The following is an 18,452-nucleotide window of genomic DNA, read 5'->3' on the forward strand; positions in this document are numbered from 1 at the left end:
GCAGGTTTGGTTGGTTCATCTAGGTAGCCCTTACCTATAGTAAAAATAATAAAGAAATTAACAAATGCAATATGCTAATGAAACAAATGCATATTTGTTGATATTGGTAAGTGAGGCAATGAAATCATTGCATCACTCCACCTCTACTCTTAACACGTTTGTTGAAGCATGGTTTGCTTGGTTCTGTTTACGACAATTATTCTGGTAAAAACATTTTCAGCTGTCTGTTGAGCATCTTTGCATTTAAGTTTGATTCCTTTGAACACTTAGCTTTTATTTTTAACAGAAAATCGACGTAAATTGTTTAAATAAGCAATGCCATCATAGTCTTGAATGAAAACCTGCTATATAAAAAAGTTGGAGACTCAAGAAAATCTATTGATATTTTGCTGACTGACTGTTATTCTCATAAGACTCGCTTATTTGTCAGTTAGTGAATGAGGTAAAAACTACTAATTCGCGTGGTATTTTAGTCACAGGTTTGTACAGTCTTAAAATAACTCTTTAACAAAGATGCTCGGTTAGCAACACATAGTTATGAGCTAAGATCCAATCACCTGTGGGTAATGATTATACGGGATGGGCATGCTAGTCATACACACAATTACACATGGCTTAATGTATTTATTCCTACAAAAAATCTAAGAATTTTTCAAGCATCGCAATAACTGGTAGCAGTATATAAACTCATGAGGTTGCTTTAGAATGATTTTACTGTTTGAAAACCACAATATTAACAATGAGCAAAAATTACTAACATAGGTAAATGTAATTATTTTATGATCTTAAAGAAAAAGCAATAAGCCAATACTATAAAAGAATTTTTAAAAACAAGCAGACACAATTATATTAAAACATGAACGGACATAAAAATATGCCTGTAGGCTAGCAGCAGTGACAAAAGATGTTAGTACGTATATTCATTCTGTGGAAGAACTGACTGAAGTTAAAATAACCTAATAAAACTATATCAAAGACGTTATACATTGTATACATCTAAATATATCAAAGACATAAACTAATAAAAGGCATTTGCAAATTAAAAGTCTATAACCACATCTTGCTAACTGTCACTTCAAGAAGTGAAGGGAAAATAAAATGGTAAAAACTCGAGTAATATTGCTAAGCGTATGAGTTTTGATCAGGTCATTGGGTACCCTCAGAATTACTTGTTTACTGTAGCGAAAGTGTGGCTAGAAGCTTACTATAATTCACTACCACTCAGTCATGCAGTTCGCTTTTGTTACTTGCTTCAATCAGAATTGAATAGTTCAAGCTTCAACTAAACAAACAATATATCTCACAGAAAATGATTGAATACCTTAATAAATAGATTCACATTGAACGTATTTTTACATATCTATGTGTGGCACAACCACAGAAAGTATATATAATTCTTTCTACTGACTACGAAATATCCTGGATGTATGGAAACACATTAGCATAACTTAATCGAAGTTGATATAATCGCATAGGAAACTCTACAACTGTTCGTATATTCTAATTTGCATCTGTGCTGTGGTATAAGCATGCACTTGCATTGATGGATTGTTCAAATTTTTTTATTTTAGCTTTGTTCAGTTCAGCAACCTATCAAAGGCTTATTATCTATGCAATGAATTCAGGGACTTGTCAGATGGTATGGCTTACATACAAGTACTATCAAGTAGTATGTATATCTGTATTCTACTATGTATAAGCAGTTTATTATCACTCAATAACGTTATTAACCGTTCATTACAAGTATTCTGTAGGAGAATACGCAAAATGCTTATTTTAGCATCAAGCAAGAACGTTTTGCAGGACTTGCTTAAACGTTACTATAATTTTGCTTGATATTGATGATCAAGTTAGAAATTTAATGTATATGCACTTCTATGTAAGTGACGTGAAAAATGAAAGGCTTGGATATCTTTTTTCTTCATTCCTCAGCAAGACATCAGCGGGATGATACTGCTTTTACTACCTCGTATCATTGAATGCGATAGCGCGCTACAACAATGATACGCGCTATATAGAACTCCTGCGGTTAGCTGGAGTACCCAATCATTAATCACCAGAATTAAAATGGGGCGGAGTTTATGAAAACAAAACATTGAACACACGCGCAAAGCGAGCCAACACAACTATGACTTGCATGTTATAATCGCGGCTGTTCATTTAATCCGAGGACTTACAAACTATACAATCTACAAAGGAAGAACACCCACATAGCATCTGATCGTTATGTAACATTATGACTGATACATTATGGATTATCCTTCCACCAAGCTGTGGACGATTTGTCTTCTTCTGTCTCTAGGTAAGTACCGTTCTAAAGAGCCTTCTCCACATTTTTTTAATTCATAATGCACAACTTTTTGTTGGACAACTGATGAATGCGTGAGAATTACATTTGGCAGATTTAATAAATAAGTTCTTACACCACTTATTTGACATTCCTGGTTCATTGTGTCACACGCCATAATCTAGTAGATTATCCACCTGCCATAGTGTTATGTAAGAGCCCACACATGCCTCTAGTTTTGCGCTTCAGAGTTCTCAAGGAAGCTGCTTAATTAGCAGTCCATTTGAAAGGTTGACCTTTGAGCAGCCTGTTTTAAAAAGCAAATGTCGAGGTAGGATTGTGTAGAAAGAGTTTATTCTGGGCACTATACCAAACAGCTCTTACTCTCCTAACATAGATTAAGGCTTTTGAAGTAGACTACAACTATTTCATAACAGCCTGGAGTTCCTACAAGGATTAGATGTATTTAAGATGATTTTATTAATACTGTTGTAGCTACCGGCAGCCAAAGAGATTGCTGCCGTCACATTCCAAACAGATCTAGATATGCACCGTGTAAAGATGCCTGTGAACAGGTATGGTACTAAAGTAGTTTTAAAATTGGTAACAAATATAGTCAAATAATGTTTGCACGATTAAAAATATTTTCATGATACTCGATGCAATCACAATATAATAGATACATATGTAGCTTTGCTTGTAAGTTTCTCCTGAAAGGTTCCTCTTGGACACCTGAGTGCTGCGTGTTCTAAGTGAGTTTGAAGTCTGGTACACTACTGTATACAGACCGCAATACTTCTCAGCGTACAACAGTTTTGCAGTATTTCAAGTAACGGCGTCTCACCACTAAGCCTTTATTGCCCATTTACCAATCTTATCAATTCTCGTATGTTGTTGTTATCCTACATGCTGGGTATACTAGACACATGCGTTCCACCGGCCAACACCCCTTGCACTTGTGGTTTACACAAATCTTCTTGTCAATATGAGTGCTAGATAACCGTGTGAGTGTTTACAGAACTGGGTGCAAATTCAAAGAAGGGCCTCTTCAGGCCCTTTTCTGCATCAGATTAAAATGGCTGCTTATCTGAATGCAAATTAATAATTGCTGCAATAAAGATATTCCTAAATAACTTTTGCATGATAGTGCCAGCAGCCACGACCGCAGAGATGGCAAAGGCTCGCGCTCTCTGTCCATTTTCTGGCCATGCTGCTATAATGCCACCACAAACGGGCCATTGTTCGGGGACATTATGCGAATGAGAGGCAACATCGATGGCTGATCTCTGATTTATTCATTAACTCTCATCACCCCTACTCCTGCCTTTCATCCTCTGCCAATTTCCACTCAGCCTTTTGGCAATTATTAAGAGATATTCAGTGGAGGTCAAGAGGAATATAGAGCGTGCAAGAGACAGTGCGAGCGTACGAGAGACAGTGCAGGCGTCATCATTTGAAATTCGAGAGCGCACGATTCGAGAGTAGATATGAATGCATTAGTGAGCTGATATTGTAATGTATATTGATACGGCTAACTGTCGCGTATCATATGGAAAATGTAAACTCTCAAAATATGCAGAGAATACTGTTTATTTATACGAACAGTGTTGTTGATAGCCAGCTATTCTTCCCTATAGTTCTGTCTTATTCTCAGGCCTTCCTGAGTCTCCAACTGGCTGCGAAAGCAGAGGCTTAATGAAACGCAGGCGTAGTCGTCCCTGCAGGGTACATTTAAATCTAATTTAGTTGGATAAACGATTGTACGCTCCGTGACAGCCCGACAGAGTATATACGCCGTGGAGTACGAATAACAATTGGACAAAAGTGACTTGCCTACTGAGATGTGGTATGGGAACAATTGAAGCCAGGCTGATGGACGATGCGTAAAATGCCGTCGCCTTTGGGCATAGCTGTCAGCCTCTCTCGCTGACTTTGGTCATGGTGTGTCACCTCGAGGAGTTTTTTTCTCCGCTTGAAGAACATCATCGAGTTTATTAGACAGACAATTAGCGACAGTTTGAACAATGAGAGAGTGTACATTGTATTCATGGGAGGCTAATTCCATTACGCACCAATGACAAAGCTCACTAAATAGAATTATTGGTGTTCAGTACTTGGATAACAATTAGCAAGAGGTGCAAGCAAATACAGAGTTCATTAAAGTGTGGGAAAATGTACAATGTATAACTGATAATTGCTAGATGAATAGGCCAAAGACCTTGGTCGGCAGCGGAGCTGACTCTAACTATGACAGCTAAGCCAGCGTTGACTAGGGAAGAGCTCCTGACAGCTGACTAGCTTGGTGTCACAGCATTTCTATCATATTTCAGGCATGGATGAGCAGCGGACCCCTACAGCAGGTTGAAATATTCTCTTCTATATATAGACACTGCTCTCTCTCCGGTGTGGTAAGTGGCAACCCCCTCCCCTTCGGTCTAGCAAGTGGCAGTGGGCTATATATTATTGTGTCGAAATCTTATATGCCCATTTGCACTAAAGATCAAATGGTTGTTCGGAAGGAGAGAGTGATTCACAGAGTCATTTATTATTATTTATTTTCTCAAAGATCCATTATTTATTCATAAGCCTCTAGAAATTACATGACCTTATCGGGTTAATATCTCGCCTAGGCCAACATTAAGAGTGCTTTTAATAATTAATTTTCAACGTTATTTGAAATTTCGTCTTAAGTGTGAAGTTTACGCAATATTTAAATAAATTTATTACCTTTTAATAAATGTCTCAACCTGATGTCTTTCTGATAAGCTGGCAATGATTGGTTCTTATTTCGTTATTATGTTTCGTTAATATTACATTGTTGTATTTGCAGGGGGGATTTTGGTCGTGTATAAACAGCAACTACCCAGGTGAGAAACCCACCAATGGCAGTTGCTTATAGCCTGTCTTATCATCTGTACTGCCTGCTTTTATTCAGAAATGCTCAGTGAGATAAAACGGAAAAGTATTACTGATAAACTAATACTTCTTTCGATAAAAGAAGAATAACTATTAATGTGTTTATTCTTCTTTTATTGTTGGGACAAAAAGACCGTTTTAGTGGTTCAGAATTCCTGACCTACAAACAACCAGTTAGGGTTGAGTTCCCAAAAAGGCCTCTGGTGGTGACAAGAATAGCATCCAAATTTAAATTGCTCTCTGCAACTAAGTGTGTCTGCAGTCGTCAAGGTTCCCTTGTCACTGAACTCAAACATGTCTGGCCAAGATCACAGAGCCATTGTTTGTACACCGATGCTCTTAAAAACACACAGCCTCTGCTTACAGTGAGCTAAGCAGGCATCACACTTAATGTTCAAGGAATTGCTGACACTATTTATAATCACAATCTACAGGATGAGCCGATCTACTGTCAAAAAAGAAATCAAGAATGCTTCTTTAGTACATAAAATAATATTGGTTCAATGTCTCATGAATATTTTGATATAAGATATGTTAGGTACTGTATGAAAGTGCGAAAGCACTTCTCAAAACAAAGGCTCAAGCTTATACTTAGGATTGCCTTGAAAATACCGCAATTTGTTTAACGCAAGCGAAAAGACTAGCAAACATTTAAAATTGGTATTGTATATTTAGTTTTACATAACTTTATATAATGCATTTGTGTTTTAATGCTATGTATAATTGCTTGTATTATTTAACAAAAATCAAAAAATTGTTGTAGGCATCTCAACTTTGAAACTAATTAAATAAATTACAATTTATTCCTATAGGAATATATGTTTCAAGATACAATGGCTTTAATATACAAAACGGATATCAGAACGAATTTATTGCGAGTGTACAGGTTGGACTGTATTAAAACTCAACTCACCTGTTCTAGCTCTATGTTTACATTTTGTCATAAATGAAGACTTTCTTACATAACCGACAGCAAGCAACTGCAAATTTTCACCCCTTTGGGTTTTCAACAAATTCGATTCTTATCCATAATCTCAATAATTACTCTGGTCTTTTACAGTTTCCTGTTGCAACTTACTGTTTTCTCTTATAGTATTCTAATTATTTTATGCTCCTCATGACTTCATATTTGGCCTTGATAAAATATGCATGATAAGTTTACTTGTTGAGTGCAAACAATTTCCGTAACTATTACGGAGATGTTTGCATAAACGCGGATCTTGTAATGAGCTTGCTGCGTATTTGAAAGATATTTGTTAGAGTTTATGTGCCTTCACATACAGATGCACATGATAAACCAGTTATAGCTATTTATAGCCTGTGCTTTTCTTCAACAGTCATTCTTTTCGGCAATATTCATTTATTTTCGTTCATGATAGTTGCTGCGGTACTAGTAGTTGATTTGAGCAAGGGAAAACAAAAAGGTTCCTTCGACGAAAAATGAGAACATTACATCACGGGAACTTACTGATGCAAGCGCAAATGAGTTTGTGAAAGTGTGAACATTGTTATCATCTCCGATCACCGAAGTATTGTGGCATCAATACCGAAATACGGCAGCGATATAATGTGAACCAGCCTTGAACGTCTAAGCAAAGTTTGAATTGCTATTTGTTTTTCTTGGAGAGCTCTGAAACACGTAAGCCCGGTATGACTTTAATTTGAAGCTATTTGCTAAGGATGAGCAGTCGCTGATAAAACATCTATTATGAGAATAATGTAGAAACCGAGGGCTCCCCCTGTGAATGTTAATTTACAGGGATTATATATGATTATACTTTGTAGTTTTGAATGATATCGAATTATGGGAAGGAAGGCCGTGCTGTGAGCTCGCCTATTCTACAGGGTGTCAGATGGCGTGTCGCAGTGTGAGTTAATTACTCCTAAGATCTGGCAGTTATACATAGCAAACAAACTAGCTATCTCTTCTAATGGATTGGTTTTCACAGAACCCTGCAATATCACTCAAAATAGTTTATTTATCTTGGCTAAGCCGTGCTTGCCTATTCATCGCATCGCTCAGATTTTATAAACAAAATGCATGAATATTTTCTACAAAGATTATGGGGTAAAATACAACTGGTATAAATCGCCAATTGTTCTACAGGCGATGAAGGGGAGCGACATACAAGAGAGCTGTGTCTTACAAGAGGAAACCGCTCTTTATTCTTGCATCAGAAGGCAGACGGGTTAGTTACAAGCTGTGATAGTTCATTACTTTACCTCCAGTATTTTAGCTCAATTTCTGCCATGTTAGATAAAATTGTTTACTCAATAAACTGGACATGACTTCTTTCTGCCACTTTTGACCATCATAATTTGTAGCATTAAGTGCTGACTTCTTTAGCTTATACAACTTGTTCTAAACTTGTATCTAGAGACTTGATTCAGCAAGTTAACCGGCTTTTAACGAGGCAATATTCTGCCAATAAAAAAGCCATTACCAATGAAATAAATTTTTGGTTTCTCAAGAGTGATTGGGCATCAGTGGCATAAATCCTCTGTAAGCGTTGGTTGAAAATTGTCATGATTTCATATAAAGAGTGCAATGACGATAATAATAATAATGATGATACATTAATCAACACAGATCTTAACGCACCGCACTTTACTAAAACATTATTCTGTTTGCATTGATTTATTGCCCTGTGCCAGGGAGTCAAATAATCAATAAAGCCTTTTTTAATGAAAATTTTAGCAATTGAACTTGATTGAATGAATTGAATGCTGATTTTGCCTCACCATAGGTCAGGCATAGCATATGGCGGATGGAAAAAAACTCTATTTATGTTTCAACTCATCAGAGCAGAAGTGTTTACAATACTAGCTGTTGGCTCAACTGACAGCTCCGCTGTATAAATCAACATACACATCAAAGCTGTAATGAACAACTTCAGATTAAATCTTTTTTAGTATCAGGAGAATAACAATATTCAAACAGCCTATATTCGCCATAGCAAAAGCCAATCTATTTTTCTAGTAGCCTACTGCAAATGCTAAATTTAAAAATGTGCGATACTGAGGCTATGTAAATGATTCAAGTTTATTTATTTCTTGATACGGATGTATCTAAGGGCGATCTGGTTATGTCTATAAAATATCAATATATATAAGTATAAAATATATAGGATAACTAAATATAAATATAAAATATGAAGGAAAACCTAATACAGCAGCCCTTACCAGCATCCAAACACTAGCTAATCATTAATCATCATTGCCTCTCCTAAAACTGCCTGGAATGTTGTAGGAACTGTGGCTTGCTGTGGTGGAGTATACTCCGACCAATGCAGGGCAGCGTGTCGTGCAATGTTTGTCAGCGAATCTTTACCTTCCCAAACTTTACAAGAAAATATGAAAGCAACCTGCACCTCACCAGATGCGTATGCCCTCAGTTGTGTCAGCAATCGTACCCAGCATCAACTCGAGACAACTCTACCAGCAACGAGTATGTATAGTTGTTTTTGTAGCAAGTAGCTGAGAAATTTGTCAATTGTCTGCTGTGTTAAACTTCGTGGTCATAACAGCCAATTGTACCTTGTCAAATATATTGATTTTGTAGTACACTATGTTTCCATAATGTGCAAATTTGAACCAATCCCCAAGTTGCCCGCATCATGGAAACGGCATAAATCCGCAAGCTAACCGAGTTTTGCGATTCGCAAAACTTTATCGAGTCCATCATGCTTGCGAATAATGAAAACAGCACTTACGAATGATGCGCATTAAAATACCACTCCAGCTATTCAATTTTAAACATTTATACGTCTATTCATTCTTTCTCATCAAGTTTTACTTGTTTGCATTGCTAATTATTAACTTTTTTTACCACTTTTATTAACCTTTTTTAACCAGGTGCTGGAATTAATCCGCATCATCAAATGTCCATAGAAACACTTAATTCACACGGTAATGCAACTTGCAGACAACTCCAAATCTAAATGATGGGAGTCATGGAAACTTGGTGATAGTACTACACCTATTAGTCCTGTTTTTCAATACTTGATGTCAACACAAAAAATCAACAGATAAGCTGCTGTAATTTTGCTTCAATCTGGCTGCTAGTTTTGCCAAAAATTATTTGCTCTTTCATATCAGGCACCGTGTCTCTGTCTAAACTTCACTACGTTCTCTCATTGCGTACATTGTTTTCATTAAAATCGTTTATAAATTTTAAATACATTAGTGTCAGCGCCTTCAAGCTGCCGTAATTAGATTTGGAGGCCTGAGAGGTGGGAATCCCTGGATCAAACCATTTGTCAAGTTGGAATGTATGGTGCTCTCTAGCTGCCACTCAATGTTCATTGGCGCCTCAGCAAACAAGGTGTTACTCTTAGCAAACACACTCATGAATAGACGAGCAAATAATCGCGCTGGTAATGGACTGACAATTGCTATTGAAACAGTTGATCTCTGAATACACTTGGCTCCATTACTGTTGTTTCTATACTAACCCTCGCTTGTCTCTTCGTATCCGACGCATCACCGTCCCACAATTTCTCATGCGCCAATATTTGATCAGACTAATTCGCCTTCTCAAATTATTATTTGTCACAAGCGTAAGCTGTAATATGCGCAAGGAAATTTCACATTTGCACAATTACATCTAACTAGTGCAAAGGAAATAAGACTTCAGTTTGTCCGCATACTCTTTCCTCCAACAGTTCGCTCCGCGTAGTACGATATTGTAACTAGCACAAAGAATTGGTAAACATTGTATGTAGCAAGGCGTCATCCTTGAATATATCATATTTATCTTGACAAAGCTAGTGTTTATAATAACGAACTCGCGTGCTGTTCGCAGGTCTGTCATGCTGCGATGAGAGCAGCACAAGCATCTGCAAGCAGACGTGTGTTCAGGCCTTCAACAGTCTCTCGAGCCAGAATGACATCATTGAGATGCTTATTCCTGTCTGTGGTCTTCCTTCCTCTACGGTACGCACAGTACATACACTGCACACCAACGCTTATCATTTTGTATGTAGGAGTGAGAGTCAAGAAGGGTAACTCCTCATTTTTGCTCCGAATTCTTGTCAACCATTGACTTTTTCATTGATGCCGATGGCTCAAGGTCAACAAGATTAAGATGATATTTGTGAAGAATATTTTGTGGGACTTTAAACATACTGAGTTGGCATTATGGGTAAATAGTTTCTAAAAAGATGTACATGTATATCATTTCTTAGGTCTAAATAATTAAGATGCCTTTCTAACTAATAACATTGCTGTTCATTGGCTCTTCCATCTAATCCTTATCCACTGATGTCTGACCAATTGATCTGTTCTAAAAAATATAAATTATCTTAGATAATGCGAAGGATTCCTTACCAAAGGTTTTTCATAGGGTTTTTTACAACGTTTTTCTTATAACTTGATTTTTAGTCACCAATTTCCTGTTGGCCAAATGAGTTTAGAGAACAAGCCTGCATCATCATGTTTTCTGTATGTTTCTTTCATCATTCACAAGCGGAGCCAAAAGCAGAGCTAGTTTCTGGTCCATTTGGCAAGATAATCTGCAAAAGGTCAACCGTTGTGCAAAAGCATATCCTCTGTGACAAAAAAATGATTTATTACACAGCAACCGGACAAAGGAAGGTTATCTTTTCCTCTCAACCATAACGTCAGCTGAATCGATAGAAAACATTTAATTATCATTTAATTTTAAACTATTTGAATAAAATTAGACATTGTAGATGTGTTTTATATCATATCGCTTTGGTCTGAGGCACTTTGGACACATGCGGTTGCACGCTTGAGAAATGTGATTTATGTATGAGTATTAGGCACAATGATTCGTTGTGAGTGTCTGAATCACACGCCTTCTGTTGAAATAACATCCTTTGAGGCTGAATGATTAAAAGCAGTCATACAACCAGCGACATCATGCCAACATTAGTTTGATAAACAGAGGACTCGATATGACAAAAATGTATGCTCAAAAACTCTGCTATAGTATGCAAAATTTATAAATTATTCATGAGGGAGTCGAAAAGAATGTATTACCTTATAGTTGCACTCGACCGTGCTAGAATGCTCCACCAGCACAGATATCTTTATGGGTAGCTAATAAAATTTTGTAGATGCTCTTGTCAGGTTGAGATAACGGGTGGATGGTCCAATACAAAAGTTTTGTACAGGAAATTGCTAATACGACTATCTAGTTGAATAGGATGATTTTAGTCGACTTACTACAGTAATTCGGATAGCTTAGAGTTCACCCTGATTGCCAGGTGTCTAGTATAGAGTCAGTGTGGCACCTCCAGATGGCTCTCTCAACTGTTCAAAACCCAGTGTCTCTTTTTTAAGAAAAAAGAGGCTTTCGTTTACTCCATGAGTGGTTGCATATATCTTTGGCTATCAAGGGTTACTTGCCATCAATGTCAGCGATGACTTTATTAAGTTTATAGTTTTTGCGTATGGTAACTCCTCATTCAAAACTACCGCTTGTAATGCATTTTCACTTGCAAAAAAATCAATGATTGCCATTGATTGGTTGCAAAATAACGAATAGTTGTCTTATAGTTCATTTGACAGCTTTCCATCTTTTGTCCAGGAACCTCTGTGGCAATGCTTTCTTCTCTCGCAAGCACCTTCCAGCCGAGGGCGATCTCAAGAAAGCAAGCAGTTGTCCCCTACAGATGGAGCCAGCCTACAGTGCTGTGCACGGGCCTCATCCGCAGAATGCCGTGTTCTCTGTATAGAACTTTTTGACAGTCGTCTCTCATCCGTCTGGGAAAGCTTTGACTCGACATGTCGGTATGACAGTCAAGAGACAGCCATGATGGAGTGCATACAGGATGGTTAGTCATGCTCATCATTCACATTAATGCTTAATACATTTGCAACAGAGTGTTGGAACTGTATCTTTTGATGGTCCTAGCAAAAGTAAGGCTATAAACCAACCTCATTGGAAGAGATATAATAGCTTCATCTATCTGTTTCAAATTTGTGTCACACCCTCTTGACTACGCCTAATTTTTTTTATATATAGTAATTGAAAAAGTGTTTTAAATTAAAATATAATTTATAACATACATTATCAGTGTCTACGAATGGCTACAAATCGATCAGTGCATACTTGTCTGCAACCATTTATTGCATGGCTACTAACTGACAGGTGTCAGCAGGTATATATATAGCGTAGCTATGAGTGACAGATAACGTGCATTAAGTAATATGCACTACCCTAGTAATTGTAATGTTTAAGCAGTAGATAATTGTAATAGAATTAAAGATGTGGTTGCGTCAAATTTAAGTTGATCTTAAAAGAAAGCATTTTTTTTCTCTATCAGTTGATATGTTGTTTGTTGTGTTACGCGATCGCATTACCAAGATATTTGAAGATTAAAACCGAAAAAATCTGATCGCCGTAAAAACACTCAGGCCACAAAAACGTGCCCAGACTTGCCCAAAATGATGTCACGCGTTAGACAACCTGTCTCTATCGCTCGTATTCACATCGGCTATTTGCGATAAAAGTCTAGTCTTACGCGGCTCTATTGGCATATATCTTATTTTGTATTTGCTCATGTTGGCTAGAATAAAATTTTAAATCCTGCTACAGATGCATTATGTCGTTTATGTATTGTAGTGGAAGAACCCTGTCAAATGGGCTGCAACCAACTGCAGTTTTGCAGTAACTTTAATGATAGAGACTTCAACATGTTCAGAAATTGTGATAAAGAAGGAGACCTGGCAGCCAGGTAGGCCAAACTGTCTAAAGCTATTCGCAGCAAATTGTCCAGTCGCCTGATGTTTAATCTACCATGGTAGTTGCCTTCCTTGCTCGTACTGAATTGGTGTTTCGCTTTATTCAGTATTGCGTACAACTCATGGCAAAGAGATGGGGCAATAGAACTGCCAAGTGATCTGAAGGTGCCCATCAAGAGCATGGAATCGTGTGAACCTGATCTCTGGAAGGCGATTGCTTGTGCACTCAACGTGAAACCTTGCAAGCCCAGTGGCAGCAACAATGGAATCTGCAAGTAGGTCTCGCGCTTGGCTCTGGGCATCTTATGAACATCTATGACAGACATCATTCCTCTCTTTTTTGATCTATTCTGGTGTTATTTTTTATTCTATTTATCTTTGTGTCATTAATTATTTCCTTCAGGTCTGATTGTGTGTACATCCTCCAGAAGTGTGTAGACAACTCCTTCATGTCTTATGATATCCCAGCGTTGTGCGATCAGCTAGCTGTCAGTGAGGATACAGAGCAATGTATTTCCCTCATACCCTTTACTAGTAAGTTGGTTATCAATGATGCAGACATTACTTTCAGAAAGTCTCAAAACTCTCAGAAAACATAAAACCTGAAAAATATTGACTCATTATTTAAAGTTAAACCAAACACTAATTTTGAATGAAATTTTGTAGTTTCTAACTCAGTCTGAATCTAATTATTATTTTATTTTAGGCCCAACAGACGAACAGACATCCATTGATTTCTCTAATCCCTGTGTTCCGAACCCGTGTAACAGCACTGAGGTATGTGAAGTAAACAGGAAGTTCCCATCATGCACGACTGCCCACAAAAGCTGCCATGCCTACATTTGTCGTTCAGGATGCTCTGCAGGGGATGCTTCACCTCTTCTTATAAAAGCCAACTACCATGTAAAGATGCCAGACACTGAGACTGAGAGGTAATTATAAGACAATCCTGCATCTAGTTTCACAAGCGCTGGAACAGTTCAAGTCGATGTTTGTTTCTTTGATTTGATTTGATTTGATTTTTATTGCGTAATAATAACATGACAATATGAGTAAAAAAAAATACACAGAGTAGCAATAGGACATGCCAGATAGCCAGAGGCTAGAGTCAAGGCAGCCCCAGCAAGCAGTAGGAAAAGAAACAGAACCAGCGATAAGCGCACACTCCGGAGCACCAGAGTCAGGAAGGACAGTCCCAGGACGCCCACAGGCGCTCCACCAACTTCGCCTTCAGCTGACCCGGAGCAGAGCCCGCACAATCACTCAAAAATTTATTATATAATTTCATTGCACTAAAAAATATCGATCTCTGTCCCTTAGAAGACAAACACTTTTTCAATTTTAATTGATTTTTACTTTTTAAACGGGTAAAATCTTGAATCATCCTACCTGAGAAATGCATATAGCAGGCTCATTACTACCTTCGCTTACTGTACGGTTACTGTCAGAGGCTTTCCTGTGAATCAGGAGTTGTCTACAAGTTCATTCTCAATATTAGACAACTCCCTATTGTTTGCATAAAGATCACCATTACCACATTTCCGATTATGACAACTTTTATTTGGTTATTTAGAACTTGAAAACATCTTTGCAGTTTCAGCTGGCAATATCTACAGCAAGTAGAAATTGTCTAAGTTCATTCTGTATAGCAGACAACTCCCTATTGCCTGCACTTACACGCAAACTCTATTATGCTGAGACAACTGTAAACTGAGTTCTGATTATCTCAGCTTTTATCTACTCATATATGACTTCGAAGCATATTTACAGTTTCAGTTGGCAATATCTTCTTCAAGCAGATATCAAGCTACTTTACCAAGCAGCTGAGCAATTGGTAAAATTACTGTTGTCTTGTTTGGTTACAAACAAGGAGCTTCTATGGTTTTACATTTATCTGTTATATAATCTTAAATACTTGCATGTAATATTGTACAATGTTGTACAATACTATAAGTTGAAATAAGAAAACAGCTGTTGCATTCTTGTCAAGGCTCTTCAGAAATGTGTACACGGAGGAACAATTCCTAGCCTCGATGCCAAGTCATTTACGCTACAGCATGGAACAGATTGTATTTTATGTTTGAACGTGCAAACAATATGTGCAACAATAGTGCTAGTATTAAACTCAATTTTTTGGTTTGAAGTCAACATAAATATCGCTTTGTAGGGCTTTGGACTGCTATAAAATATGTAAGTGCAGCCACAATGGCTTTCTGGCTCACTGCCAAGAAACCTACTGTGAACAGAAAGACGTCTGTATCATAGACTCAACCAGAATAGTAGAGCACGGAACAAGGTTCAAGGATGGATGCAGAGACTGTGTATGTCACACTGGACAGACTATTTGTAGCATGATGTCTTGCTCTAGTCCCTCTCAAGTCAGCAGTGCTGGTCAGTTATGAAAGATAATTGCTTTTTTGAACGTTTCATGTACAACTGGTTTGTTGAAAACTGGTAAATACAGGCTTCTGTGTTATAATATCGTAGTCATGATTGAGCACGTTTGTTCGTAGGCGAGTATATGTAACCTGAGAAACTAAGCGTGTTTTTGTGAATCATTGTAGGACTGCCTTGTGGATGCCTACATTCTTATCAGCCTGTATGCACTGACAACGGGCAGGTGTTTCACAGCCCTTGTTTAGCAGAGTGTGCTGGATACTCTACCTCAAGCTATACCACGGGCAACTGTGCTTCGATGAATCCTTGTGGCATCCACAGATGTTTACACGGCTCCAAATGTGTCCCAGAGAGGAAGGTTTGCCTATCAGCCACTTCTCCGTGTCCACAGCATAAATGCGGTGGGTGCATATGACTATAGGACATCACATTTCAGTTTACGCAGACTCAGCCAAAATATGACTTTTTAGAGTGATTTCACTAGCACTGCTTTAGATCGAGTAAAATGCCTGCAGAACACAACTGGAAAGCCGATTCAAACTAAGTTTTTTACTGGTTATACTCACAATCTTTGCAACTATACAAAAAATATCGAAAAAAATATGACATTTAACGAAATGACTTTTAAGTTATTTACAAACACACAACCAATTTAATGAGTTTCTTGGAGTCTTATTGAATAGTCTTTGCTATAATAGTTGGATATTGGGAACAATATTGCATGCATCGCATGGTATTCAAACTGAAACATTCAGCTACCATCTGTGCAGATGGTGACAAAAATGATTGTGGCAAGGTGTTTAATTAGTGCACACTAATTATACACCTTGCCACATTTTAGAATAATTGTGAGGATATTTATTACACACGATGATTTTTCGTGGCACACGAGACTGTCAGGGTACTAGTGTTATTATAATTGCTTTCGTAAATAATTTTTACTTAAGATTTGGTTTAGATGACCTTTGACCTGACATGTCAAAGGTCATGTGTCATAGAACGAAAAGACATTTACTCCTCACACTTCTTATTTCTCTATTTAGTGCCAGCACACTGCGACAGCTCAGAGCATGATGTAGTATGTGATGACCTTGGGTTAGAACATCCAAATGTCTGCATCTTATTGGCTAGAAAAAGGCAGCTGTCATATATGGGCCACTGCATGACCAACTGTGTCCACAGCTCTCCAATCTGTGGTATAAACGGAGAAACATATATGAGTGAATGCGCTGCTTTGGCTGACAGCGTTCTCGTTGACTACCATTCTTCTTGCCACTCTGCTCCTGGTACGATCTCTAACCTTAGAATTGGTCTACGAATATATTTGCAAAAGAGTTATGTAGTTGACTTTATTCGCAGTTCGTACATCAAATGCCTCTAATCTAACACTCTTCGTGTTCAACTTTTATGAGCTGGAATTATTTCAAGCTACATGTATATGTTCTGTGATCCCTAACATAAATTAATTTTAATTTAGCTGTGGATGGATCATGTTCAAGCGTGACATGTGAGCGGAATATTCCGGAGTGGTGCCAAAAGTTCACACCTCGTGGAGCCTGCTGTCCAGTCTGCGGTGAGCTTTTTGTATTGTTCTCATGTTTAGATACCACCAGCTATGACTTACCACAGCTTATACAGCGGTGATCGTAATTATGAGACCATCTTGGAATTTTTTTTCATGTTTATTGTCATTTATGGAATAGACTTTCTTTACTATCTCAGACCACACATACTCTATATATTTGAGAAGTAAGTTTTGTAGACACCCTGTTAGCCACCTAAAGTATTCCCGAGAAATATAATCTGTTTATTCGAGGTTAGTGTTGTCCTATCCTGTGATTGTTAATAATGGCTGGTCAACTATATATTAAGACACTACTAATACTTCAAAGACCACCCATTTATTTCATATAGTTATATGTATGTTTAAAACTCATCTTAAATTTTGCCAACTTTGCCAACGAATATAAACTTGGTTTTTATGAGATTGTTTGTCCGTAATGTGCCAATACTTACACCAAATTCAGGCTGAAAAAGGTAAATATCAGTTGATATTTAATAGTATTTATGTGAAAAACCTTTAACTTTTCATTGATGTGCATATTGTCATATTTTATCTAATAATTGCTTACTAATAATAATAATAATAAACTATCAATTAGTAACAAATCAGGTTGTTTATTTCAAGTGGTCCCATGATTACGGTAAACCAGTTCTGCATAACCCCTCTCTAGCGCTAGTTTAGAATATGGGGTTGTGGATGAGCCTGTTTATGGTTTTCTGTTTGACTACAGGCTCCGAGATTAGAATCTTATACTCAACAATAAATGTGGATGTCATCATGGCTCACTCTGACATTCAATATATAACCGTGAAAGATATTGCTGAGCATCTACGCCATTATCTTACCAACAGAATTTGCAGTCTGTTTGCGTATCTCAGTTTCGAGAAAGAAATGGTTGTTATCATTCTTCCAACCAACAAGTATCCTACATCAAAAGAGGTACGTGTGGCTACATAATTGCATATGAGTAATATTATATTTATCATATGTAAAATATATACTATTATATATGTTCTTATTATTATATATTATATATATAATAATATATTTATCATCTACTCGACGCTGAGGTGACTTGTCTCTGCACTATATTGACAGGTCGAGTTCTGCATAGCGGATGCCCAGAGAATCTCGAATTTGATAGAGTCTCAAAGTCCGATACTCACTACAGACGTAACGTTATCTATATTATTGACTAGTTCTATGCACTCATCACAAATAATATCTGACCAGCTGTCAGCATCTGAAAAGTATACTCTCCGACTGGAGCTGCTCCTATTGCTATACTTAATAGTGAGCCTTGCTGTTACCTAACTGACACCCTTTTTATTTTTCACACCTAGTCATCACTGTTTTATCCTTACTCGTTTTGTACTTGCCAAAGATTTTCTGTGATTATATGAAATTGATTTCTTCAAGTTATACCTCAATCAATATTTTCTGTTGCTATTATAAATATAAATTTAAATATCTTATGGCTAGCATTATTTTGGTCATAACCAACAAATACTGTTTAGTCAATTTTGTTATTCTAACTCATCAATATATGTTTAGACGCACATACAAGTAAGTAGACCA

The 18,452-nt window shown here is 37.3% G+C and overlaps 1 protein-coding gene across 1 annotated transcript; it reads left to right on the top strand.

Moving 5' to 3' along the window:
• The first annotated feature begins 2,171 nt into the window (after positions 1–2,171).
• LOC137390025 (reversion-inducing cysteine-rich protein with Kazal motifs-like) lies at positions 2,172–18,431 on the top strand. The gene is made up of 19 exons (XM_068076251.1): positions 2,172–2,302; positions 2,783–2,862; positions 4,618–4,695; positions 5,118–5,154; positions 6,989–7,071; positions 7,311–7,392; positions 8,454–8,651; positions 10,008–10,138; positions 11,757–12,003; positions 12,795–12,906; positions 13,021–13,188; positions 13,317–13,447; positions 13,620–13,845; positions 15,081–15,304; positions 15,478–15,711; positions 16,354–16,596; positions 16,788–16,883; positions 17,605–17,813; positions 17,973–18,431. Exons 1-19 carry the CDS (start codon positions 2,251–2,253, stop codon positions 18,186–18,188), a joined length of 2,847 nt encoding a protein of 948 aa, XP_067932352.1. The 5' UTR covers positions 2,172–2,250; the 3' UTR covers positions 18,189–18,431.
• Positions 18,432–18,452: the final 21 nt, after the last annotated feature.

This window comes from Watersipora subatra, chromosome 3, assembly GCF_963576615.1.
Source record: "Watersipora subatra chromosome 3, tzWatSuba1.1, whole genome shotgun sequence".
NCBI classification, from domain to species: Eukaryota; Metazoa; Bryozoa; class Gymnolaemata; order Cheilostomatida; family Watersiporidae; genus Watersipora; species Watersipora subatra.